The sequence below is a fragment of the Bombus fervidus genome, chromosome 3 (assembly GCF_041682495.2).
Source record: "Bombus fervidus isolate BK054 chromosome 3, iyBomFerv1, whole genome shotgun sequence".
Taxonomy (NCBI): domain Eukaryota; kingdom Metazoa; phylum Arthropoda; class Insecta; order Hymenoptera; family Apidae; genus Bombus; species Bombus fervidus.
In genome coordinates this window covers 7,486,276-7,512,078 of record NC_091519.1, presented here as the reverse complement: position 1 = coordinate 7,512,078, position 25,803 = coordinate 7,486,276, and the positions used below count along the sequence as shown (strand labels likewise).

General features: G+C 27.7%; 8 protein-coding genes across 17 annotated transcripts; 5 read left to right on the top strand and 3 right to left on the bottom strand.

The window, feature by feature from the left end:
- Positions 1-50: 50 nt before the first annotated feature.
- Positions 51-5,078, bottom strand: LOC139985684 (gametogenetin-binding protein 2-like). Of its 3 annotated transcripts, none has more exons than XM_072000295.1 (11): positions 4,830-5,078; positions 3,645-3,835; positions 3,417-3,560; positions 3,131-3,343; positions 2,866-3,069; positions 2,623-2,791; positions 2,384-2,548; positions 2,219-2,308; positions 1,873-2,136; positions 1,388-1,792; positions 51-1,308 (listed from the first exon to the last, which is right to left on the bottom strand). In XM_072000295.1, exons 1-11 carry the CDS (start codon positions 4,917-4,919, stop codon positions 1,132-1,134), a joined length of 2,112 nt encoding a protein of 703 aa, XP_071856396.1. In that variant the 5' UTR covers positions 4,920-5,078; the 3' UTR covers positions 51-1,131. The 3 variants fall into 3 exon arrangements, with proteins under 3 accessions (XP_071856396.1, XP_071856397.1, XP_071856398.1); XM_072000296.1 differs by having other exon boundaries at positions 3,645-3,852; positions 4,830-5,072; XM_072000297.1 differs by having other exon boundaries at positions 3,645-3,810; positions 4,830-5,071.
- Positions 5,079-5,150: 72 nt separating this feature from the next.
- LOC139985686 (neuferricin) lies at positions 5,151-7,297 on the top strand. 3 transcript variants are annotated; one of them, XM_072000302.1, is made up of 6 exons: positions 5,151-5,288; positions 5,696-5,742; positions 6,000-6,384; positions 6,462-6,602; positions 6,663-6,849; positions 6,911-7,297. In XM_072000302.1, exons 3-6 carry the CDS (start codon positions 6,072-6,074, stop codon positions 7,095-7,097), a joined length of 828 nt encoding a protein of 275 aa, XP_071856403.1. In that variant the 5' UTR covers positions 5,151-5,288; positions 5,696-5,742; positions 6,000-6,071; the 3' UTR covers positions 7,098-7,297. The 3 variants fall into 3 exon arrangements, with proteins under 3 accessions (XP_071856403.1, XP_071856402.1, XP_071856404.1); XM_072000301.1 differs by lacking the exon at positions 5,151-5,288 and having other exon boundaries at positions 5,600-5,742; XM_072000303.1 differs by lacking the exon at positions 5,151-5,288 and having other exon boundaries at positions 5,736-5,835.
- A 549-nt stretch (positions 7,298-7,846) lies between these two features.
- LOC139985457 (protein tantalus) lies at positions 7,847-9,090 on the bottom strand. 2 transcript variants are annotated; one of them, XM_071999893.1, is made up of 3 exons: positions 9,065-9,090; positions 8,337-8,492; positions 7,847-8,259 (listed from the first exon to the last, which is right to left on the bottom strand). In XM_071999893.1, the coding sequence occupies exons 1-3, from the start codon at positions 9,073-9,075 to the stop codon at positions 7,869-7,871; spliced, it is 558 nt and encodes a 185-aa protein (XP_071855994.1). In that variant the 5' UTR covers positions 9,076-9,090; the 3' UTR covers positions 7,847-7,868. The 2 variants fall into 2 exon arrangements, with proteins under 2 accessions (XP_071855994.1, XP_071855996.1); XM_071999895.1 differs by lacking the exon at positions 9,065-9,090 and adding an exon at positions 8,711-9,055.
- Positions 9,091-9,333: 243 nt separating this feature from the next.
- Taf2 (TATA-box binding protein associated factor 2) lies at positions 9,334-14,908 on the top strand. Its single transcript, XM_071999876.1, has 19 exons — positions 9,334-9,464; positions 9,787-9,840; positions 9,914-10,077; positions 10,164-10,380; positions 10,455-10,693; positions 10,766-10,987; positions 11,065-11,278; positions 11,350-11,601; positions 11,673-11,881; positions 11,968-12,207; positions 12,339-12,588; positions 12,665-12,805; positions 12,887-13,077; positions 13,148-13,359; positions 13,436-13,655; positions 13,728-13,881; positions 13,956-14,111; positions 14,200-14,373; positions 14,467-14,908. The coding sequence occupies exons 1-19, from the start codon at positions 9,420-9,422 to the stop codon at positions 14,710-14,712; spliced, it is 3,600 nt and encodes a 1,199-aa protein (XP_071855977.1). The 5' UTR covers positions 9,334-9,419; the 3' UTR covers positions 14,713-14,908.
- A 292-nt stretch (positions 14,909-15,200) lies between these two features.
- LOC139985453 (transcription factor E2F5) lies at positions 15,201-17,924 on the top strand. The gene is made up of 7 exons (XM_071999889.1): positions 15,201-15,399; positions 15,714-15,823; positions 15,937-16,210; positions 16,301-16,518; positions 16,757-16,866; positions 16,937-16,984; positions 17,064-17,924. Exons 1-7 carry the CDS (start codon positions 15,292-15,294, stop codon positions 17,171-17,173), a joined length of 978 nt encoding a protein of 325 aa, XP_071855990.1. The 5' UTR covers positions 15,201-15,291; the 3' UTR covers positions 17,174-17,924.
- A 269-nt stretch (positions 17,925-18,193) lies between these two features.
- Positions 18,194-20,309, top strand: LOC139985456 (mpv17-like protein). Its single transcript, XM_071999892.1, has 4 exons — positions 18,194-18,510; positions 19,114-19,385; positions 19,461-19,592; positions 19,671-20,309. Exons 2-4 carry the CDS (start codon positions 19,128-19,130, stop codon positions 19,914-19,916), a joined length of 636 nt encoding a protein of 211 aa, XP_071855993.1. The 5' UTR covers positions 18,194-18,510; positions 19,114-19,127; the 3' UTR covers positions 19,917-20,309.
- A 6-nt stretch (positions 20,310-20,315) lies between these two features.
- LOC139985452 (uncharacterized) lies at positions 20,316-23,227 on the top strand. Its single transcript, XM_071999888.1, has 5 exons — positions 20,316-20,435; positions 20,674-20,846; positions 21,044-21,358; positions 21,435-21,662; positions 21,744-23,227. The coding sequence occupies exons 1-5, from the start codon at positions 20,384-20,386 to the stop codon at positions 22,191-22,193; spliced, it is 1,218 nt and encodes a 405-aa protein (XP_071855989.1). The 5' UTR covers positions 20,316-20,383; the 3' UTR covers positions 22,194-23,227.
- Positions 22,478-25,658, bottom strand: LOC139985451 (uncharacterized). 5 transcript variants are annotated; one of them, XM_071999882.1, is made up of 8 exons: positions 24,902-25,658; positions 24,634-24,820; positions 23,817-24,303; positions 23,555-23,741; positions 23,292-23,450; positions 22,964-23,158; positions 22,633-22,878; positions 22,478-22,578 (listed from the first exon to the last, which is right to left on the bottom strand). In XM_071999882.1, exons 3-8 carry the CDS (start codon positions 24,184-24,186, stop codon positions 22,512-22,514), a joined length of 1,224 nt encoding a protein of 407 aa, XP_071855983.1. In that variant the 5' UTR covers positions 24,187-24,303; positions 24,634-24,820; positions 24,902-25,658; the 3' UTR covers positions 22,478-22,511. The 5 variants fall into 5 exon arrangements, with proteins under 5 accessions (XP_071855983.1, XP_071855985.1, XP_071855988.1 ...); XM_071999884.1 differs by having other exon boundaries at positions 23,817-24,300; XM_071999887.1 differs by having other exon boundaries at positions 23,817-24,176.
- Between the last annotated feature and the right edge of the window lie 145 nt (positions 25,659-25,803).

Below are 25,803 nucleotides of genomic sequence, written 5' to 3'. Positions count from 1 at the left end.
TACATAAACATAAATACCTTTTACCTTTTTATAGGAAATACCGAGATGGATTGATTAATCTATTAAAATAAATGGTTCCAATAAAACAGACGACGATGATCTTGAAATCTCATAAAAGAATGACTTCCAGGAAAAATTTTATCTACCATTACTAAACAGTATAATTTTTAACTCTTGAATCTTTTCATATGACCATTAATAATGGAGATATTTCTGTGTTCCCATTTAAATGCTCCACACGGCATATGTCGCACCTGAAAAACGATATATATGCATAATTTTACTTTTTTATAAGAAAATACATTTGAGATTGGAGTTTAAATATATTTAATACTTTTATCTAATGTATAATATGAAACTCTTGTAATATATTGTGTGAGAAGAAAGCAAAATATTTTATATTATTATAGAAAATTGTACAAAAAAGACATAACTTGGAATAATATAATACATAATGGAATATAATATTTATTTTGTATTAATATTTAATATTTCTTGGCCATATTATTATTACAGCATTTACATTCATTTTGCAAGGAAACAAATCCAAAAAAATAAAATCCTCTTAAAAGTACATAGTAATTTATACAATTATTTACTACGTGCAGTTGATCGTTATTCGTCATATTTTATGACCAATACATACTCACAAAAATTATCATTAACATTTAATCATACATACAAGCATGTAGAAATCAGTCTCATAATTCTGATCACTGACAAATATTTGTGCATTAATGCGACAGTTCATATGTATTTCTTTTAATTCAGTTTTCAGAATTAATATTTGACTATAAACTTTGCTTTCATTCATTTACAGTTACATTTTTGACCTACAAATGTCTTTTAGTTTTATAAATTCAGCTACATAGAAAACAGAATTCAAGGCATAATTGTTTCTTGGTACCTCTAGTTTATTAGATGCAATTCTTTGCTTACAGATAAACCATACCATACGATGTTTGTACGATGTATATCTTCAACAATATCTTATTCACATAGGAAGTTTGACATCCAATGATAACAGTTATATGAAATACATCTATTGCACTCCTGTTTATCTACTGGCAGTAAATCAATATAAAAAAGAAAGATTGTATCCTATTAAGTAACTGTACCTAGTAGGAATTCTTAATTAGGAATGGTAAAGGGTTTGTGATGACTGCATAAAATAGCAAAACGTCTTCTCAGTGTTTGACGCAGTTCTTGTCGCTTTTCAAGGACTTGGCACATTCGAGATTTAAATTCCAATACTTCCTCAGCTGGAATATAACTTTCTTTTTCTTCGTCGCCTGATAAATAAGAATCCTAAAAAGAAACAAATCATATTAGATATAAAAACAAAGTCCTAGATGAAGTTCTGAATTAGAACAACTTACGCACTTACTTCTAACATTTGTGTAAGTGTTAAACCCCCACCCCTTTCCTTTAACAACGAGATACTAGAACTGGAATGAACAAGTTTTTCAGATGGTCTTATATCGTGACAGTCCCTCTCATGGTTACAACATCCATCGCTACAAGCTACTTCCGATCCTTCTGGAGTACTAGGAAGGGAAGAACTGCTAATGTTATGCTCCGACGAATAACCACAATCTTGCGACGATTGTTCACTTGAAGAACGACTTTTCCTTTCTGAGATTGACAATTCGAAACGTTTCTTCATTTCTATCCACATATTACATCTCTTACTTGGTTTTCCAATCCAAGCATCTACTATTCCTTTAGTCATTGAATCTTTATAATCTCCTAGATTATGCCAATGATCATTTTCAATCTTTTCCGAAAGATCCTGTACAATAAAAGATATTTAAATCTTATAACGCACGATAAACGATATTTAGAACATGTATTGACACATTAAATTATTACCTTACACGATTCACACGCATCAAATAATTCTTCTTCAGAAAGGTTTTTGACAGGTATATTACTTTTCTTTGTTTGATTTGCAGGAATTTTGGTCTTTAATTCAGAATGTTTTTTAATTGTATTTTTTTGCATATTTGATGACTTTTTGGGGAATGCTAATTGTGTTTGACTTTGTGATCGTGATATACCAGACTTCGATTTTTTTACACAGTCTGGGCATTTACATGTAGGTGGTCCCTTATTTTTTGGATCTAATACTTGTAACTGCAATAAACAAACAATGATTAATAATAATAGATAGATACATTTATAATTAAGTAAAGAAATATAATAATAGTCTATCTACCTTATGTTGATCTATGTTTTGCGTTGTGGGTTTTGAATCCCCACAAACACAAGGCGTATCGCTACTACCACTTTGCTTTTTGCTTGAACACTAATAATAATTAATTTATGTCAGAATATTAAATACATAAATTTGGGAAGTCTAAATTTACAGATAATAGCATACATCACATGTATTTTCTTTTTCTTCTATCTCATATCGTCGTTCTTTCTTCTTTTTGCGTTTTAAACGTAACTTTTCTCGTCTCTGTTGTTTTGCTATTTCTTCTCTTGTTAATTCTTCATAGAGAAGTTCTAGTTGAGAAATACCTTGTTTGACTTCTACAGCCATCTGTGCAGAATCACATAATCATTTACAAGTAATTCTATTAATTTAGTAATATAAAATTTCATTATCAATTATACTTGAAAATTCCTAGATAATGCATCTACTGCAACAGCAGCTAATACTTTGCATACAGTTTCCTCTTCTCTTAATCGTCTATGAATTCTATGCAAGCGTTCAGCAACACACATTGCTAGACATGTAAGTACTTCTTCCTGAGCAATTTCTAACGTTTTTGCATGTCGTTCCCTGTAATTTAAAAGCTACTTCATAACTGAATTACAAAATATAATTATGAATGATAATATCTTGCAGTTCTATACCTCCCCATCAATTCTGGCTGTATACGTCCCATAAGATTATCCATAAAATATGGATTCGTAGGTATATGTACATGTCTATCACGTATGCAACGTCTGATCCCATAATATAAAGAAGCAACATAGCCTTTTTCTTTTTCTGGTTCAGGCTCTGTTGTTAACAGAGAAAATGCCAGCAATACCTTTGTCCGACATTCGCCACAAAATCTATAATTGTAGATATGATACAAAAATTTTTGTAGACAATCATAAAAATTTATGAACTTACCGATGTTTACGTAAATACGTATCCAAAGTAGCCTCAAGGCTATTACTTTCAATCAATGAAAGTGCTAAACGACATGAATGATCCATGCAATCCCATACTTCTTTCCATGCACTTGGAGGAGGTCTCATACGCTGAATTTCTAATGAATGTAATACACATCTCCGTGATTTTTTATTTCTAGGTTGGCCTTCAACTAAACTGTTTAACCTAGTGCTATAGTAAATATTAGAATTATTGAATATCTCTAATATATTCAAGCAATATATATTCATATATATTGTATTACCTGTGTCCTTGCAACATTGTACAGAGCAACTGCGGTGATTCTAAAACATCATCTTTTATTGATAATAAACCTTCAGGTGTAATCACTAGTGGATCTAATGCTGGATGTCCTGATTTCATCAAATCATAGAATAATCTCTCAACACTAAATGTATACAATACTAATTAATATAAAAAATTAACACATTCAATATATATATATATATATTATTTAAATGTTTTATTATACCTTCTTCTGCAACCAACACATGGTACAGCTTGGCCTAAGATTGCAAGCATATCCTTGCATGTTACTTCAAATGAGGCCTTAATTTCTTCTTTTGTAAGCATATTAAGTTTTCTCGTAAATTCATCCAGTTCTTTACCATAAACTAATGGACTATCACAGATTGCTCCTAAACCATTTATATCCATAACCATCTACAGAAAATTAAATACTACATTATAAGATTAAATTTAATTTTATTCTTTCTTGAACATTAAAGCTAAACTGTACTTATGAAAAAAAAACATATTCTTTTTATAATATACTCTAATTATATATTTAATTTATAATATATTCTAAACATATAATTTATAATATAATAATATATGAGTCTAGCTTTATAACATTGAACAACCAGTTTGTATTTACAGATAAAATACAAGAAATTATTTACATACAAAAGTTTTGTCTAATTATAAATATATCCAAACATGATCAGTCAGAAATCTTAGACAAAGAAAACAGAAAAAGTGTTTGAGTTTATAATTATTCACAACACTGTATGTATGTATCTATATATATATCATTTTACATGGAAAATATAAACTTTATGTAATTATTAAACAATTAATAATTGTTTAGTGCAATTGGGTAATTTGTGTAATTAGAAAAAAATTAAATTGAGTAATTTGAAAAATTACAATTAACAAATGAAATATATATAGGATATTTTATTAAAATTATATATTTGTATCTATTTTAGTCTTTCTTATATATGAAATAAAAATATAGTATATCATCAACATTTTTATCACTGAATTTATAGTTCATATTTTCATGTTTATTTCCACTTGTTCAATGGTATTTAATCAAAGAGTAAAAAAAACAAATCATTTTGACATTCTTTTTTCCAAAAAGAAAACAAATAACTTCAAAATCAAGATAAACGCGTGTGTACAAATAAAGATTAGAAATGATTACGAAAATTTCAATTCTATGAAGTCGCAGTAATCAGTAAATATTAAGCAGAGCACTGATATCAAACATAACACACCGAATTAATTATGGTATAAGCATGCATTCATTGCCACGTTTAGGTTAAGTCGGAAATATCATGGGATGCCATTACGTAAGTCCTGTTGAACTTTAAGCTTTTAGTAACCACAAACTGTAATTAAGAAACAAATGATAGAAGAAGATTATATTCACCGTAAGATTCTCATCGACAATGAACGGCATTTGTCTTCGTGTCAAATCGACCGGGTCATCGTCCCGCCAAACGTCCACTAACTTCGCCATCACTGTTGAATTCTTCTATTAATAACAATTACCAATGCGACAATATTCAATCTTAAAGCCCGTTACGATATACGACCACGAATAATTGTAACCCACTGGCACAACTATACCAGAAAAATAAGTAGACACTATCATACGTCTGCCATTTGCAACGAGTGGTTTCTCACTTCCGCCCTGCGTGCATTGTCCCGCTTCCCTCTCTGTGCGTCATCTTATCCTTACTCTAAAGAGATCGTATGGTAGAGATCATGTGCATTGGTTGCTCAAGGATATTTTCCGCTAGTACATTTAAGTAATCATAAATCATTCCTAACGTTTCTCCCATATACAATTCTTTTTTTGGGATGTTTAAGTAGATTTGGTTAAACGGTATGTTTAAGTGTATCTGTCATCTTCATATAATTTTTGTATTTATTCACACAATAATATGGAATCTTCGTATTTTTCTATTAAAATTATGTGTCAATAGATATAATTCCTAATTTAATTGCATTTAATGATTTTATTTATCATTTTCTACCTAGTAATTTACAAATCCGAAATACTATAATACATATAGTTTATTATTTAAAAATATCAATATGATTAATAATATTTTGATTAAGCGTAATACCTTCTTAAAACAATTTAATATACTTGTTTACCATATAGAAAAACAAACATTTATTTAAATACGCATCACTGCATATGTACTTTCATAAAATATAATAAAATATAATACGTACTAAATTATTAAAATAAAAATTATTTAATTCATCAAAGAAAAATTTATATAGCCCGCCGATTTATTTAAGGACATCTACCACTGATGCATCATAAGGCAGTAAGTACTAAATAAGAAGTTGTCCCAAAAATATATTCACATATTCTGATATAGTATATCTCTTTGTTTTTTCCACAAAAAATTATGTAAAAAGTATGATAGTAGATTAGATTCAATAATTAAAAACTTTTTATGTTTAGATTATGATCATTACCTCAAATTCATTTTAATATTTTATCACATGAAAGGGAAACATAAACATTTACGTTAATTTTTTAATTTCTCATTTTCTTCATTATTAAATTTTTTACTTACAGCGTGCATAACATCTACATTCCAAAAACTATTAATTTATTAACGAATCTGCTTAAAATTTTGTTAAAAGAATTATGTTACCTAAGTATGTTTGGTTATTACCATTATTTGCATCTATTTTATTATACTCAAATGATTGTTTGAATGGCATCAAATTTAATTTTTTGGATAAATGGTTAAATATTACTAAAAATGTGTACTCTGGTCTTAAAAAATCAAATATAGAGTTAAACAAAGATGCAAATCAGAAAGTATTTACATCAAATGAACTTAAGAAATATACAAATTTGAAAGATGGTTTATACATTTCAATACTAGGTCAAATTTTTGATGTCACAAAAGGTGCAAAACATTATGGTCCTGGTGCAACTTATCATGTATTCACTGGTATAATCTTTTATAAGATTACATGTGTCAATGTACTTACAAATCACATATATATGTATGTATTTATATATTCACAGGTCGTGATGCATCTTTAGCATTTATTACTGGAGAATTTAATGATGAGGGCTTAACAGATGACATCTCTTCATTATCTATACAGCAAGTTAAAGCACTGAATGATTGGGTCCAATTTTACAATAAAAACTATATTTATAAAGGTACCTAGAAACTAAGTGTTTATTTCACAATTATTTTATTACCTTACTCTTTTTAAATAGGAAAATTAAATGGCAGATATTATAATGAAGATGGTTCCCCAACTGAGGAATCTCATAATGTACAAAAAATATTAATAGATGCAAAAGAGAAGCAATTTGAAGAAGCACATAAAAAGAAAATGTTTCCTCCATGTAACATAGAATGGAAGTCAGATTCTGGAACTGTAGTATGGTGTACTAAAAAGAGGTAGCCACAATGTGTAAAAATCTAGAATTTTGTTGAAATCAATACTATCTTTTATTTCTAGTGGAGGAATAGAAAGAGATTGGATTGGTGTACCAAGAATGTTGTTTGAATCTCCAAATTCTAAGGAATATAGATGTGCTTGTGCAAAACTTGATAGTAAAGAATATGAAGAGACCAAAGGCATGTTGAGAGAATATTCTCAATGTCCAAAATCTTCAACAAAATGTGCCGTGAAAACAGAATACTAATAAAGAATAAAGACATATTATAAATTTTAATCTTGACATTTACAATTATATGTAAATATTTATTTAAGTTGATTATTTCTTACATCTATGAAACTATTCTTTCTGATTGAAACTAATCATTTTTATATCTTCTGTAGCATTCTTACAATTGTAAATAATTTGTAATACAAAATATAGTATATTTATCACGAAGAATATAATAGTTATTATTTTTATCGTTAAAAAACGATTTTTTAAAAATAAATATTCATATTATTTTTTAATATATACAGTCTTTTATTGTATACTGATTTTAAAATTCATTGAACTTTCCATTATTGTTCAATATATATTTAATTTTATTAAACATATATGTATTTATTCCGTACATTTCATTGATGAACGTGTAAAAGATAAATGTTGAACATCCAGACATTCATATATAAATATAAACTACTTTATATACATAAAGATGTTATGATGTAAATACACTAAATAATCAAAATTTAGTAAATATGTATATAACTAAAAAAAAATTTTGAAATATAAATTTACAAATTATATTGTTTTTAAGATAATTTTAATTATCGTTTTAATATAAAAATTTGTTTTTAGGAATACATAACTTTCTTAGTAGTGTTTACTTTATCATATACAGTATTCATGTAAAGAATTGATAAAATGTTATAAACAAATCATAAAGTATCGTTAAAAAAAAGATAATTTCTTTTCTTACTGTTCCATTTTAATTGTAAAAAAATTTCTTATACAACTTAATGTTTTTACATCTTCTTACTTTATCTCATTTTCAACTTTTGCAGGTGATTCTACTCTAATACCATTTAATTTATCAAGCAACGTCTGCATTGATGCACGTCTTCGTTTGAAATTAATTTTTGACCCAAATACTTTTTTAATTTTTGCCCTTCTTTTCTTTAACTTATTATCTGTAGGTTGTTCTTGGAACTGAATCATACGTTTGTACCTCTTTACACTCATGTATGTAATACATTCACTTGTTTCATCTTTTTCTTCATAAATTGTTTCCAAATTATTTAATCTTCTTTTTAAATTTTTATTTAAATAATATTCTTTACAATCAATTTCTTCTGTCTGACATTTACTTTTTCTACTATTATCTTCCATTTCTGAGCATGATCTTTTCCTTGGTCTTAAACTGCATCTAATAATATATATATTATGCAATAAAATTACAATTAACTTATCAAAATTGACATTGTGTTATAAATATTGTTGTACCTTCTATTAAGATTGTCATTAGATTCAGTTGCAGGTATTCTTTTTCTGAGTCTTTGCTTGTTTTCTGAAGATGATAAATTTGCATTTACTGTAAGCATTTCTAAGCCTGCCATAACTTCAGGTAAATTAGTATCGACTATGTTATGTGCATCTTTTCTGAAAAGTACAATTTGCATTTACAATAATTTACTTTTTTATAAACTGTATTAAATTGTTTATCTAAAAGAAATTTCTAAACAATTTATCTCAATTAGAATTCTCAAATACACAAATATTGACAAAACATTAAGTTATTAAAAATTGATAAAATACATATAAATATATTTTCATATATAAATAACAACTTGAAGAATGTTGTTTATTCAAAAACTTACATTGTTTCAGATTGAATATTGTCCATTTGTAAGATCTAAATATATTTATTTATAAATTGCTTAAAGATATCAGTCATTTATAACCATAATTGACGACCTTCAGTGAAATCAGTAGAAGAAAAATTGTAAGAAGAATCTTAAGAATATAGCATAGTAATATATGCTACAATTTTTTAATATTTAAGAACTTTAAGGAAAATTGTTAAGATATAATCTCAGGTAGAACATTCACTATATTTGAAATTGTAACAGAAACTGTACATCTTATATACTACTTCTTTGTTTTATGGAATGAAAAAAATTGAAGTAACTTCTTTTTAACAAAAACAATTACAAATTATAAATTTTTAATACTTCACGGTCATTGATCCTTTTCTATCATAATACATTAATTTCACCATAAAATACTGAACTTAAACTGTAAAAAGTAACAGCTCTCTCTTAAGTAAAACCATCTCTGGTAAAACTTAAAATACTTACTGACAATTACTGACCAATAACGGTACAGAAAAATAAACTAACGCTTTCCTATCATACACGTTTATATACTCGTATAGTATTCACATGAAAAGAGGGCTTAATTTCGTCTTTACTGATTTTAATACGTGAAAATGTCAGAAATATTTATGTACGGAGTTAAATTCGAGAAAATATATAAATAAATATATGTTACTAAAACGAAGTAGTAGAATTATATAAATGTTAAAATATGAAGAAAGAAAGAACGGCCGATAATAGCCGACCATATAAATTATAAGTATCTCCAAGAGTCTGTAATGTAAACAAAAGTATTAATTACAGTTAAAGTTCTGATAAGCAAAGTTTCACGTATTTTTGCTAATTTTTTTCAATAAATAATTGTAGAATACCTATGAAAAATTTCATTAACGTGATATTTAAGTCTATTTTTATACTATTATATTAAGGTTACGTTTACAAAACTTTATAGCTACAATTTTTACAATATCATAACATTAAGTTGTAACCTCCTTGCAATAATAAACAATTTTATTTAATTTTTTGTCTTTTTTATTAATTATATTAACTATTGTTTAACATTTTCTTTTCATTCCACAGCTCATCAAATATTGAGCCTTACAGGTATAAGCTTCCAAAGGAAAAGCATTATCGTAAGCATAATAATTGTAGTTAATTGAAATTATCTTAATTTTAACTTATTTAAAAAATCTATTTCATGTGCAGGGATTTGTAGAACTAACAATAGTTCCACTTAGGGATACATTGAGACTCGTGAAACTAAATGCAAAACAATGTAGGATCTATAGAGTGTGTTTAAATGATACATATGAAGCACCGTTTCAATATTTTGATCCATTTTTAGATATCTGTCAAGGAGATGGCAAGCAGTAAGTATTTGAAACTGATTAAAAAATGTTTATACAACAGAAACATTGTTAAAACAATATAATACATTCATTTGATATTTTTTTAGACGATCGTTGGAGTTCTTTTCTAATATGCATTTAGCAGCAGCACAAAGAGTTGATCCAGATAATAATGCAGGAGAATTGGTTGTACAAATTCCACCAGATGCTGCACATGTAGTTGCAGAGGGTAGAACATTAAGAATTAGCATTGAGTTTTCTCTAGAACAGCCTCAGGGAGGAGTCCATTTTGTTGTACCAAATTGCGATGGAACATTAGCAGAGGTATAATAAATTTGTTATATGCAAAAATTAATTTTAATTTTATGTAAAATTTACAATTGAAGAATTTTTTGTAGAGAGGTGCACATATGTATACATATAGTTATGAAAATTCTTCAAGATTATGGTTTCCATGCATCGATAGTTTTGCAGAACCATGTACATGGAAATTAGAATTTACTGTAGATGATTCTATGACAGCTGTATCTTGTGGTGATCTTTTAGAAGTAGTATATACTCCAGATATGCGTAGAAAAACTTTTCATTATGTTCTTAATACACCAGCATGTGCACCAAACATTGCACTTGCAGTTGGGTAAGTTATATATATATTTTAATTTTATATATAGTAAACAAATTTTATATTTTTAATATATCTTTTTTTCAGACCATTTGAAATATTTGTGGACCCATACATGCATGAAGTAACACATTTTTGTTTGCCACAATTACTACCTTCATTAAAAGTTTCTGCAAAATATATGCATGAAGCATTTGAATTTTATGAAGAAACATTATCAAACAGATATCCTTATTCTTGCTATAAACAGGTTTTTGTAGATGAGTTAGACGAAGATATAAATGCATATGCTACTATGAGTATCTTAAAGTAAAAGATTAAACTAAATAATTTTAACATTAAATATTTCCATAATAACTGAACATTAAATGCTTGTTTACTTATAGTACAAATTTATTACATTCAACTGCCATCATTGATCAAGTTTATATTACAAAAAAAGCTATGGCCCAAGCTGTTGCAGAACAATTTTTTGGTTGTTTTATATCTATGCAAAACTGGTCTGATACATGGTTACCTAAAGGTGTTTCAACTTATCTAACTGGTTTATATGCAAAGAAATGCTTTGGAAATAACGAATACAGAGAGTGGATACAATCTGTAAATAAATATTTCTTGCTGCCATGTATTAAAATAGTTTTCTAAAAATTTGATGCCACTGATATTTTTAGGAACTGCAAGAAGTGGTAAAATATGAAGAGCAATTCGGGGGTATAATATTAGATCCTTCGCAACCACCGGCTCCATTACCTATTGCAGCTAATACACCAGCACCTACACCTAGAGCTCCAGACCCTGGATTTTATTTTCCAATAAGAAATTTACACACAATGTCTCCAAAGTATATTGAAGTACTTCGTAAAAAAGCACATTTAGTTATTAGAATGCTAGAACATCGGATTGGTCAAGAATTACTTCTACAAGTATATACTCTGGCAAATACTACATCATTCTTAATTTCAAATAAGTTAAAACTTATTTTATTATTTTTCAGGTTTTCAACAAACAATTATCTCTTGCTGCTAATGCTGCACAACAAAAAATTGATTCTGGACTTTGGTCCCATATGTTAATTAGTACAAATGTATTTACGAAAGCAATTTTTACCGTAACTGGTAAAGATATGGCAGTTTTTATAGACCAGTGGGTTAGAACTGGTGGTCATGCAAAATTTAGTTTAAGTTTTGTATTTAATAGGAAAAGGTACTTATATTAGCAAATTTTATTTTAAATTTAGTTTAAGTTCGTATAAAATTTAGTTATTTATCAAGCTAAAACGTATTATATAGGAATACTGTAGAATTAGAAATTCGACAAGATACTACAAACCAAAGAGGGATTAGAAAATATGTTGGTCCACTCCTAGTTAATATTCAAGAATTAGATGGTACTTTTAAACATACTCTACAAATTGAGGGTACTGTGGCAAAAGCAGATATAACATGTCACAGTAAAAGCCGTAGAAATAAAAAGAAGAAGATCCCACTATGTACTGGAGAAGAAGTAGATATGGACCTTTCTGCTATGGAGTAAATACCATTTCAATACGTGATGCATATTCTAATATTATTAAAATTATTTTTTTTATTTTAAACTAAAAATTATAGTAGTAATTACATATAGAAAAACAAATCTTTATAAATTTTTACTTCTTTTGCAGTGATTCACCTGTATTATGGATAAGATTAGATCCCGAAATGACACTTCTGCGTGCTGTTCAAATTGAACAACCAGATTATCAGTGGCAATATCAATTAAGACATGAAAGAGACGTTACTGCGCAATTGGAAGCTATTGAAGCTTTACAAAATCATGCTACACCTGCTACACGATTGGCATTAACTGATACTATAGAAAATGAACACTGTTATTATAAAGTTAGATTACGAGCCGCACATTGTTTAACTAAGGTTATCTATATTTTAAATATTCATGATTTAAAATTACTTCTTTACATACAATTCTCTTATATTAATAATTATATAGGTAGCTAATGCAATGGTTGCAACATGGGCTGGCCCACCAGCAATGTTAGCCATATTTCGCAAATTATTTGGTTCGGCTTCATGCAGACGGATAATTAAACAGAATAATTTCTCAAATTTCCAACATTATTTTTTACAAAAGGTTTAACTAATGTTTTTTATGATAAACGAGCTATTATTTTATATTGTAATCTGTAATCTATAGTTTGTTTTATGATTTTAGACTATACCTGTAGCGATGGCTGGTTTACGTAATGCTCACGGCATATGCCCGCCAGAAGTTTTGGCTTTTTTGATGGATTTATTTAAATACAATGACAACAGTAAAAATAGATATTCGGATAATTATTATCGAGCTGCATTAATTGAAGCACTTGGAGCTACTGTTACACCTGTAATTAGTGTGCAGCAAGGGTATAATAAACATTTAAAAAATGACATCTATTATACTTTTGTGATTATGTATATATTAATCTTTCTTTAGGACAGCTATTACCGCTGAATCTCTATCAGTTGATACTAAAGCTATATTAGAGGAAGTCACCAGAAATTTAAATTTGGAAAAATTATTACCTTGTTATAAATACACAGTCAGTGTTGCTTGTCTTAAAGTCATAAGAATTTTACAAAAATTTGGCCATCTTCCAAGTAATCCTCACCTTTTTAGAGCATATGCTACATATGGACAATTCATAGGTATATAAGGTGGTTTATATTTTATATCAAACATATTAATAATGCCGAAATTCATAGCTTATCATAATTGCTTTAGATATTAGGATTGCAGCTTTAGAGGCATTAGTAGACTTTACCAGAGTAGATGGTAAGTGGGAAGATTTAGAATTTTTGTTAGATATGATAGAAATGGATCCTCATCCTGGAGTACAACATAGATTAGTGAGGCTTATGGTTGAAAACCCACCGTTTGAAAGGGCACATAAACATCGTTTAGACCGTTCTGAATTGGTTGACCGTATATGGAATTTGATTAAGTATGTTGAACTTTAATCGCTATTTATTTCAATTTTTTCCTTAAGACGTTCAATGTAAAATTATTCTTACAGTGGCATGCTCTCTCATGATCCTAAAATCCGGTGTGATCTAGTTGATTTATATTACACTTTATATGGATCAAAACGACCACTTTGTCTTCCTATTCCTGAGCTTGCTGCTATTACTAAACCAAAAAAAGCAGGACCTCCCAGTCCAGAGCAAGATGTAAGTTATGCTTAAGGAGATCCTGTTTTAGATAATTACAAAATACATCATTAATTTTGACTTTTGACGTTTAGATAAAACCAAATGTATCGCATATAAAACACGAATCATCGATAGTAGAAATTGAAAATACAAGTGGAGCAGGCAAAAGAAAACCTTCTCCAAATAGAGATATTGCAGGTTCTTCTAATTTAGTAGATTATATTCCAGAGGTAAAGAGACAGAAACAGGTAACCAATAAAAAAAATAAAATTAAGCAATGTTTTAGAAATGCAGTTATAAAATTATATTTATTGTTTGTATCTGTCTATTAAAAAGGATGATCGTACACCTTCTATAAGTGGTGATGGAAAAGTAAAATCAGAGTATTATAGTGATAATTCTGCATCATTACCTGGTATTATGGGAACACCAGGACCAGTAGGTTTCGAACCAGGAATGTTTAAAAAAGAGGGAGAAGAGCATAAACAAAAAAGTGATTCTGTTAACAAGGTAAATTATGTTAAAAATTTTCTTTATTAATATTCTTATTTTGAATATGTATTTTATATGCTTTTGTATTTATTTATATTATTTATTTCGTAGAACAAAAAAAAGAAAAAGGACAAAAAGAAGCACAAGCACAAACATAAACATAAACATGATCATAAACACGGGAAAGATAAAGAGAAAAAGGACAAGGACAAAGTTAAAGAGAAGGAAAAGGAAAAAGAAAAAGATAAGACTAAAGATCCTTCAAATTTAAAGATCAAAGAAGAAACTTTAAGCTCAGCAAGTTCTAGTCTCAGTCCAGATGCGACGACTGTTACTAACGAATTTATTTTTCCATAGTAAAATAAACGTACCATAAACTTTTAAAGCGGTAACATTGTTTACATCTTATATAATTTTAACATAATTTAGATACATTCTAATGCATTATAAATCAGGACGACAAGTATAAGAAATTGTAAATACGCATTTTTAAATATATTATACAAAAACTATTTTCATTTATTTTGTTAAATAAAATAACTAAAGATTAAAACTGTTTTCTTTATATATATTTTATTATGATTGGACTAAACCATCCTTGTAATATAAAAGAATAATGGTAACAAATTAAAGAGCATAGATACTGAAATTAAATAAAACTGATCCAAATAAAACTTTGTAAACTTATTTAAAAATATATGTCTAAATAAAAATTGCTATGTCATATTGCTTAAAATTAAAAAATATTTTAAGTGAAAATATCATTTGATAAAGCAGTAGTTTAGATAATAAAGCAACATTTTTAACGGTATGTCGACACTAGAGACGCGCTTATATTTAAATACTTCTTGCGCATTAACTAGGATGGCGTCTGTGGTGTTGCGGCAATTTCGAAGGGAATAGTGAGTTTTGAAAATTTTGACAACGACCTCGAGAATGGCAGATAATCAACAAAGTAGATTTGAAAAGTCCCTTGGTCTATTAACGACTCGTTTTGTTACTTTATTACAGAAAGCAAAGGATGGTGTTCTTGATTTAAAAGTAGTAAGTGCTTTCATAAACGCTTAAGTATAAAAAGTTAACCTACTTGCTAGGTTAAGTTGTCGCGGGCGTACACGCCATTTCTAGCTTGCGGGAATTTTGAAATAAGTTTCACTGAAGTCAATATTTCATATTCATTCGCGATATGTTTTTATCGTAGATAATTTCTATGTCGCAAATTAATTCTATTTAACATTACATAGTAAACATGTTGCAAGTTTTAATATCTCAACGTGCTATCCTACATAACCTAAAAGATAGAACACAATTTGTGATTGTATTTGATAACGTATGATAGCAATTTTATAATGTTCTAGGCAGCTGATATCTTAGAAGTTCGACAAAAACGACGAATTTATGACATTACTAACGTTCTTGAAGGTATTGGACTCATTGAAAAGAAAAGCAAAAATAGCATCCAATGGAAGTATGTTTCACTTATGTTCATCCTTTATAAAATACTTTATATATCCTTTAACATGTCACAACTACATTTTTGTATGTCTCATGTCTAATATAATGCTCTAAATATATTATCAGAGGAGCAGGTCCAGGTTGTAATACTCAAGAAGTTGGTGAGAAATTAACCGACTTAAAAGATGAAATAAAAAAACTAGAAGATCATGAACAATTATTAGATATGCATACTCAATGGATTCAACAAAGTATTAAAAATATAGAGAATGATTTAATTAATAGGAAATATGCATATATTACTTATGAGGATGTTAAAGAAAATTTTCCTGATGATTTTGTATTAGGAATTCAAGCTCCACCTGATACAGAATTAAGCGTACCAAAATATATAACACAGGTATTAATTTACTTTTAAAGAAATATATACTTGTGGATAATCTTAAGTATATTAATATAAGTACATTTGATTGTGTATCATTATTACTAGACATCTGAAGATGATGAGAAACTAAATTATGAAATGTTTCTAAAAAGTAGTTCTGGAGAAATTAAGGTGTACATGATTCAACCAGAACTAGCTAAAACATATGATAATAAAATATTAGAAATGAGATTACAAGAAGAAGCAAAAGGTACAAAAAGAGGGAAAGAAGAAGAAGAAAAAAAGGAGGAAGTTAATGTTAAACCAAAGAGAAGAGTTGGAAGGTAAAAGTAGTTTCATAGATGTAAAAAAGTTTGCTCTATTCGCATCAAAAATAGTAAGATATTATTTTTGATCTGCAGAGAGCATAGAGTAAAATGATCTTTATAGGGGTGAATAGATATTAAGGAAAAATCTATTCTATTGGTATAGATCTTACATTTGCAATATACTTCAGTATCAATCCTTTAAAAAATCAATTATCAATTATAATTTAATTACAAATTTCACTTTAAATCTTAGGCCCCCAAAAGGAATCAGTAAACCTGACCCTGTTATATCTGATGAAGATGAAGAGGATGATGCAGAATTAATAGAAGCAAAGATAGTACTTCGGGATGTTAGCACTTCAGGTAAATAATATTTACTTCTAAAACATAAATATAGTAAATAATATTATTGAATTGATTGATATAATTTTAGATATTGCTCAAAAGGACTTAGAGTTATTTGATCAAATTTATTCTGACAGTAAGTAAGTTAATAACAATATCCGGATTGTACAATTGAATAAGTCATAATATTCACATAATTTTCTAAACTTTTTCAGTTTATGGACCATTAGTAAGATTAAGTCCTCCACCCAGTGAAAAAGATTACCACTTTAATCTTAGTGAAAATGAAGGAATTTGTGACTTGTTTGATATTACAGCAAAATGAATAACAAGTTATATAGTTTAAATGGTTGAATGGTTCAGACTGTGCCAATAATGTGCAAAATTGCAGAAAAATTTGTTGACAATTTCTGAAGACTGTTCTGTGTATATAATTTTAAAGAATGGATATGGATAACGATCATTGAATACATGCAGTATTTTTTTATTAGTAGAAATAAAAAAATAATACAAGTTATAAAGAACAATGTTTATAACAATCAATTTTGTTGCAACTGTGTTTAATTAAGTAACAAAAGCTCCAAATATTAACAGATTCTTTATAATCTATGACGCATGATTTATTTCTATAAGTTTATTTACAAACTTTATCCTTGTATGCATTCAAAATGAAAAAATGTGTTTTTATTTATAGTTATTACATACAAGGAAAGTATCAAAAAGATAAATATTTTTATGAATGATATATTATGTCCAAATTAGCATTGTTTTTATAAGCTTTGTACATGTTTTATTGAATTACGTATGATTTTTTTTACGTATTTGTTTAGATAACAATTATTTGAGATAATATAAAATGTACATTCGTTGTATAATTGTATGAATTTGTTCTCTTAGACCATATATAAGATCATCATGATTTATTGTAAATGAGTACATGTGTATCTGTACTCTCTTTATAATATACTTTCCATGTTGTATATTGTATGTTTGTTACTGCATTCAATGACACTAATTAAGTTTGTGAATATTATAGTTATTTAAGAAAAATAAATTTAAATGGAAACAAAGTTTAACTAAGGAGACCAAGAACCCATAATTTACTTTATAATGAAGTCATATTTTTCTATACTGTTATATATATGCTATATAATTATAGAAAAATAATTTATCTATAAATGTTTTATTTAAAACTTTTTTGCATCCTTTTTGAACGAATAGATTAAATCTAAATAATTAGACCTACATCTACTTCTTACTTCAAATTTCTCTGACGTCAGGCATTCCAATATTGTTTTGCTCTCATTACGCATTGTTATCGACATCATCTATTCATACGTAATCAAACTGTGATGTGTAGTCACTTATACGATATATGAAACTATTGGAAAACTGTATTCGAAAGACACGAAATTACCAAGGACAGATAAGAATGGATCGAACTGTTTCGTCATCGCTGGTACTTTTGCGCGTGTCGAATATAAGTCTCGTCCCGGCGATTGCCAGTATGCGCGTGTTTCCCTAGTAGTGAATCATTTCCAGATGTATCGACCTTATAGAATTGTTGTTTCATACAAATCCGCGGTGCAGCGAGCTTTCTCGCGTCACATTCAAACAAACCGCGGTAACATTATCAACTTTTTAACTTCTTATCAAAAAAAGGTACGCATAAAAAATAAATATGAATAAGCAGATAATTTACATATCATAAATTTGTCATTTGTAAGTCATGTGATGCTATATGGTATTGACATTATCACATTTGATAACATCAGAATATTTAAAAAAAAGTAAATAGTGCAGTTTAGATGACAGTTCGATACAATAACTTGCATTGACATAACTTCCCAAGAACATTTTTTCTGGATGTACATGAAAGTAGGTATATACGTATAATATATACATATATAGAAAATACAACTCTATCTCTGAAACATTGCACGCACTCTTTTGTTTGGCGCGTAGCATCATTCATTCTGAATTAGTTTGTCACGTGCCGTGAACAAAGAAATCATGAAATTTATCAAATCCTTTGGAACGAACTAATACGAATATAAATTACACAATGATATAGTACATATGCTAACACAAATACATATTCTAGACAATAGTAGCTTCAGTTTTTTATTTAATTGTTCAGGTTTCAAACTTCATCTAGTTTGCCTATGCGTTGTTTCATCGATTTTACAGTTGTTTATAATAAAGACTGTTTAAGAATATTATAATATTATATCTTATTAATAATCAAAATGTTTTGTATTTCAGTGACCATTGCAAAAATGCGTCTTATTTTTATAAAAATCCGCGAGGTATCGAAAAAATACCCGATTGTAAGAGGAATGGTTTCTTATGCTGTCATATGGCCGACTGGAAGTCTAATACAACAAAAATTAACAGGACACGACGAATTAAATTATATGCAAGCATTAAGATTTAGTTTATACGGTGGGTTTTTTGTAGCTCCAACACTATATTGTTGGATGCGGTGCTCTTCATACTTTTGGCCAAAGTCAGACCTGAAGTCTGCAATTACCAAAGTATATTAAAATTAATTGAAACAATTAGTATTCACAAGATGTAATGTTAAAGGTTAATAATATTTATTTTTTTAGGCTTTAATAGAACAAGTCACATATGGTCCTACTGCAATGTGTTGCTTCTTTTTTGGTATGAACTTACTTGAAATGAAACCAGTGGCTGAATGTATTGAAGAAGTCAAACATAAATTCTGGCCTACTTACAAAGTAAAATATATACATATGTAATTAATATAAAATACACACATTATAAATAAGCAAAAAATTATAACTATTATTTTTCAGGTCGGTGTTTGTGTGTGGCCCATTTTACAAACAATCAATTTTTTTTTTGTCCCAGAACATAATCGTGTAATTTATGTAAGTTTTTGTAGTTTAATCTGGACATCTTTCCTTGCATATATGAAAGCTTTGGAAGCAAAGAAATTACAGGATTTAAAAAGTGACAATAATTTAAAACACAAAAGTCAAAAAAGTATCAATGTTGATCAAAAAGAAGATAAAAGTAAAAGGTTATCCATTATACGATAAAGATTTATATGACAATTATGTAGCTCAATTGATTAACTTACATACATATATATGTATACAATATGTACATGAAAATATATATGTATAACAAATTATACTGCACAACAAGGTCAATTACAACACCTGTTGTCTACAGTACAAAATGAATTAAAAGATTTAATTATGCATATATGTATATGTAGATAATATGTTTGTATTATAATAGGTATAGTTAAAAATTGATAACAATTCAAAATCATGAAGGTATGAAAGACACAATTTTATTGTTAAATTTTCGAGTGATATTTGTTGTGACACTGTTGATAATAACTTATTTATTGTTAATAAATAATAAAAAATAAATAATTGTTAAACAACCATCGTCAAAATAAATTTTCATATTTTAGTTTTAAATTATGTATTTTACTTAAAAATCTAAAACACCAATGTTTTATCGATTCTCTCTCTCGTTTTTCTATCGATTTTAAATGTATAGCGAATTCAATATGGCTTCATTGAAGATCAGAAATTCAAATGATCGTAAGTTGTCAAATGCAACTTAGTATAATTAACATATAATATAATAAGAAACATGTGATTTTTTGTGTATCTTCCTAAAAATATGCATTATTAATAGTGAAAAGTAGTTTGACTACACAAATATAACTTCAATAATACGATATGAGGTTATGATACAAAATTAATAGTAGTGACTAAAATTTTGACTATTGTTTAAAAATACCGAACTTCTAATGCTGAGATATGGCCCGTTCTTCAGTATCAGCACAATGTGACTTAATTGCATCATACATGGATGGAGTACATGTTAAAATTGCAGAGGCCTATAAACCTCCAAGAAAAATATGTTTACCAGCTGCATATAATAATAAACTACCAGATGTATCCAAATTAACTTATGATTTTAATTTGGAACGATCAGTACTTGAAAAGGTTGAATATTACTTTACATAAACTCGTGATATACATTTATTTGAAAATAATTTGCATTTTACAATGCATATAGATTAATCCTATGATCTTTCTTAATATATTTGTATAATTATTAATGTAAATTTGGTTTCAAATATAAACTTTTATATTATTCAATGAAATAAATGAACTATAACTTCCAATAACTTAATTTATAGATGACAGAATGGCGTAATGTTAGGCAAGTAAATAACAAAGCGCGGCATGCACGATTAGATGAGAAAAGGAAGAAACAAAAAACTGAATTTTCACCTCCACCACCACCTCCATTGCCTGATACTACAAAGCCTATAAATGCACCTGTACCTGAAACAACAATTCTTACTCCACAGCCTTTATCTCCACCTGCCAATGATCTTCAAGATCATGTGAAAGCAAATGGTCTTGACTATGCTGATTTTGATAATGATACAAGCAGTCCATTTGATAATATGGAATTAAAAACAATTAACGAAATGGAAGAACTTGCTCAGGTTAATAAAATATCTCTTAATTATTATAATCAAGAAGTGAATCATAATCTTAACACGTATATTGTTCATATTTTAGGTATTACAGCCTACATCTCAATGGATACCATCAGCAAAATTAGAAAGTTTATTGAATGATTTAAGTGTTAATGATAAGTCGAAAATTCATGCACAAGAAAAAAATGATAATGTCAAAAATGAAACGATTAACCAAGAACAAGTTAATGAACAAGAGAATGTCAAACATCGTAGTGTATCTGCGATTGTACAAGAACTTCAAAGAGATTTAAAAAGACCACTCATGGAGGTAATAGTATTTTTTATAAAATGTAGCATACTTTTGAATGATTTCAATTTTTAAATTACTTATCCATTATATGTATAATAGGATTGGAAACCTTGGCCAAATTTAGAAAGTCCCGACACCAGTACTCATGAAACATTAAAGCAAGAAGAACCTATGGTAACAAATCAAGTTGCTATTATGAATTTATTATTGGATTTAACAGAGGAAGATAAAAAATTAGCTCGGCATTTGAGCGACATGGGATTTCCTTTATCGAGAGCTGCCCGTGCTATACGCGAATTAGGTGGTCAAGATAATAAAAAAATTGTAGAATATTTATTGGCTGTGCAAGCTTTAGAAGAAATCGGAATTTCTGGAGAAGATGCTGAAAAAGCTCTTGCTCTTACAGAATACAATCAAGAAAAAGCCAAAGTTTATTATGAAAATCTATGTGTCTTACGAGATTTAGGTTTTCCTGAAGAAAAAGCATCTACTGCACTTTTAAAATGTAATATTGATCGCGATAGAGCTTTAGATTTCCTAATAGCGTAAATATAGAATTTTATAAAAAAATAATTATTAGAATGGTCTAAACAAATTTTTTACTGCACAAAAAGTAAAAATTTAACATGTAAAATAATTAAAAATTAATATCCTAAAGAAATATTATATTATTTTAAAAAGTTATATAATAAATAAAATAATTTTTTTGTATGGTGGGAGTGCAAAGTACTAGCCATTGTAAGATAAAATAATATGTAAATGTTTTGATATTGGAAGATTGATACAAAGCTTTTTACTCTGATTTAAAACATTAAACTTTTATTTTTTTAACGTAATTTATTTACAGAATTATTTAATAAAATATCATTAATTTATACAATGCCAAGTATGCCTGATGGTCATATTGGAATGTTTAGAAAATTCAGCTGCACATCTGAAAAATTAAAGCCATTATCATACATGGATCTATATATAATACTTATCTTACCTTTTACAACAACACAATGCAACTGTTGTTATAGACTCTGTGTAATGGCTAACACCAATGATAATCCAAGCTTCTGTAAATATTGGTTGTTGACATTGAAAATTTACACAAATACTAGTTGGACCATTCATTAGCAAATTACACGAAACATTAAAATCAAGTTTCTGATAATTTTTTATTACAATTGGTTCATATTGAACATTTATGCTTATAGGCGATACAGAAATATTAAGTGTATGTTTATATCTAAAATTCAGTATCAATCAGACAATATATTCTTAGAATACCAAATGATATTAGAAATCTAAGTTTGGAAAAAATAAGCAATTACCTTTCAGTATAAACTTTTCTTAAAGCTAACTCCCATAAAGAGATAACTTTATTTTCATGTATATTATGAACTTTTAAAAGCTGGCGTGGTAAATCAATCATGAGATCAGTATCTTTTTCATGTAAAGCATCTATTTTTATCTTTAATTTTATATTTGTATATAATGTATTGTTCTCACAATGGGTTGTAAAACATCTGTGATTGTATATATTTATAGATTCAATAACAAATGCAAATAAATTTGTTTTAAAGGATTTTAACATACTTTAAAGTTACATTTTTCATTATATTATTTTTAAATTGTATATACTCTATAAAATTTACATACCTATAGCCCAAGATATTTCTTTGACTTTGAATATATGAATCTTGAATTTGAGATGTTAACTGATGAAGAAGTGGATAAGACAAATAATTCAAATATATATTTGCATCAAATTTAATGCAAGGGGATGATACAAATCCATTTAATGGTAAATATCTTAGCCTACATAAAAATTATTCTGCATAAAATAAAAGCATTTGAAATGTTAACAAAAATCTATCGATAATAAACTATGATTTAATGTAATAATTATTTGATATAACAACCTGTTAGAGCATACTGAAATTATTGATAGTTGTGGAGATAAAGTCAATCTATTTGGAAGTTCTTTCAAACAATTATTATCAGCACTTAATTCTTTTAATTTAGGTAAGGAACCAATCCATTCTGGTAATGCAACAAATTTATTTCCAGAAATAGACAAAATTTCTAAGTTATGCATTTGATTCATTTCTATAAAAATTATATACAAATTCAAGTTAAATGATGTTATACATTTGATATTTCTTATGGCATTAAACAACTTACCAAATGGTAATTTTTTAATAGAATTATCATTTAGTAACAAAGATTTTAGGCTAACTAAGTTTCCTATAGAAGGAGATATTTGCTCTAATTTATTAGCACTTAAATCAAGAACTGTTAATTGAGTCATTTGACAAAGTTCTGGAGGTACTTCTTTGATTAAGTTTCCATAGATATATAAATTAGTAACATTAAAGAGTTCTATAATCCATGGAGGTAAGGTAGTAAGTTTATTCCATTTCAAATATATTTCTTGAATATGGCCCCCATAGACCCTTATCGCTTCAGGAAATTCCACAAGACCTCGACAATTCCAATGTAATATTACCTTATTTTTGATTTCTTTCGCCATTTCTGTAGAATCTGAGTCCATTTTTAAATAAGTTTAATCAAAATTGTTTTCATACATAAAATTGAAGAAGTAGATTCTGAATTTCTGAGGTTGGCAACCAACCTTCAAGGCATGTATGCTCAAAATAACTTTGGCCTGCTTGAAAGATTATATTAATAACCTACTATATAACAATATTGTTCTATACTGTATTTTATAACTGTTTTGAATTTATAACTGCATATACATTTACAATATACTCATTTTCTCCAATAAACACAAAAATAAACATATAATTTCTTGAAAACATTTTAAATTACAATTATTTTGCAATAGTTAGTAATATTAAAGTTGACATTTCTAATACAAATGTCAAAATATAAGAATGTCATTTATTACAATACATTATTCATTTGATTAAATACAATTTATTAATGAATATATTTAAAAAAAATTTACTTCTATTTCACATTACAAGTTTGTACTTACTGTTTTGTTAATAATGGTGAAAGAAAGTGGACACTAGGTAAATAACAATACGTTTTTGTATTATATCTGATTATACATTTTGTTTAATTATATTTTATGAAATATGTTATTAAAAAATTTGGACTCAGCATATTGTGTAAAATTTTGCGAATAATATATATATATGTGTTCATATTGAAGGCAAATACTAAATGTAAAACATATTTTTATAATTATTTTGCATATGAAGAAGTGTTTACGTTTATTTATTGTCAATCGTGAATCTTACCGATAGCTTGTACACACCATAATAATCAATATATATCGAACATTATTTATTGTCACTATATATCACATATATAGATTAAATTAATTAATTTAATCATGGCACGATAAAATATAGCCAAAAGTATAACCAGAAATAAGTAGAGATCATCAATGCTTATCGGCGAAATTTTGCTACAAAATGGACACTGAGGGCCTCTCGCGGTCAATGGCTGCACTATCAGCACGTCTTGTCACCGGTACACTTGGGAAAAACGTACATATGCACGGCGAGAGGAGAAATGTACAATCGAGCGATCTTGGTTGCTACTTTTGTACAAATTTATAAAGTTTTTACTTGTATTTATTCAGAAGAAAGAAACATATTTATTTTTGAAAACATAACTATCAATTTCTACATTTTTAATACCTACATTTCCCATTACAAACTCTTTTCTTTAAAATCATTACAGATTGTTTCTTTTTATACGTGGAAACCTTTCCTTACATTATGTATTTTTTAAATAATAACGTTAGTAAGGGGTATAGCGAGATAAAGGAGTTAAAACTACACCATTTACCAAGAGCTTACTGAAAGAGAACATTGTAAAGCAATTATGAATTCTTTACTTCGACCACAAATGTAATTAGAATAAATAGAATACGATGTTTATGATAGTAAATTTATAAAACGGAAAGCATAATAAATTTGGTGCATGTCAATGACTATGATAGTTATGTCTTACCTGTTGTTGTCATACCTGTTATCAAGGGTATGACAAAATGTTTACGCGTTTTTGCTCTATTGCCTTTATATAACGTTAATCGCAAGAACTCGATCTTGTTTGAAATGTCAGTCTTGAGTGCCAAATTATATAGGATTTGTTTTTAAATATAATTTCTATAAGTTCGTGCATTTTTTATTGA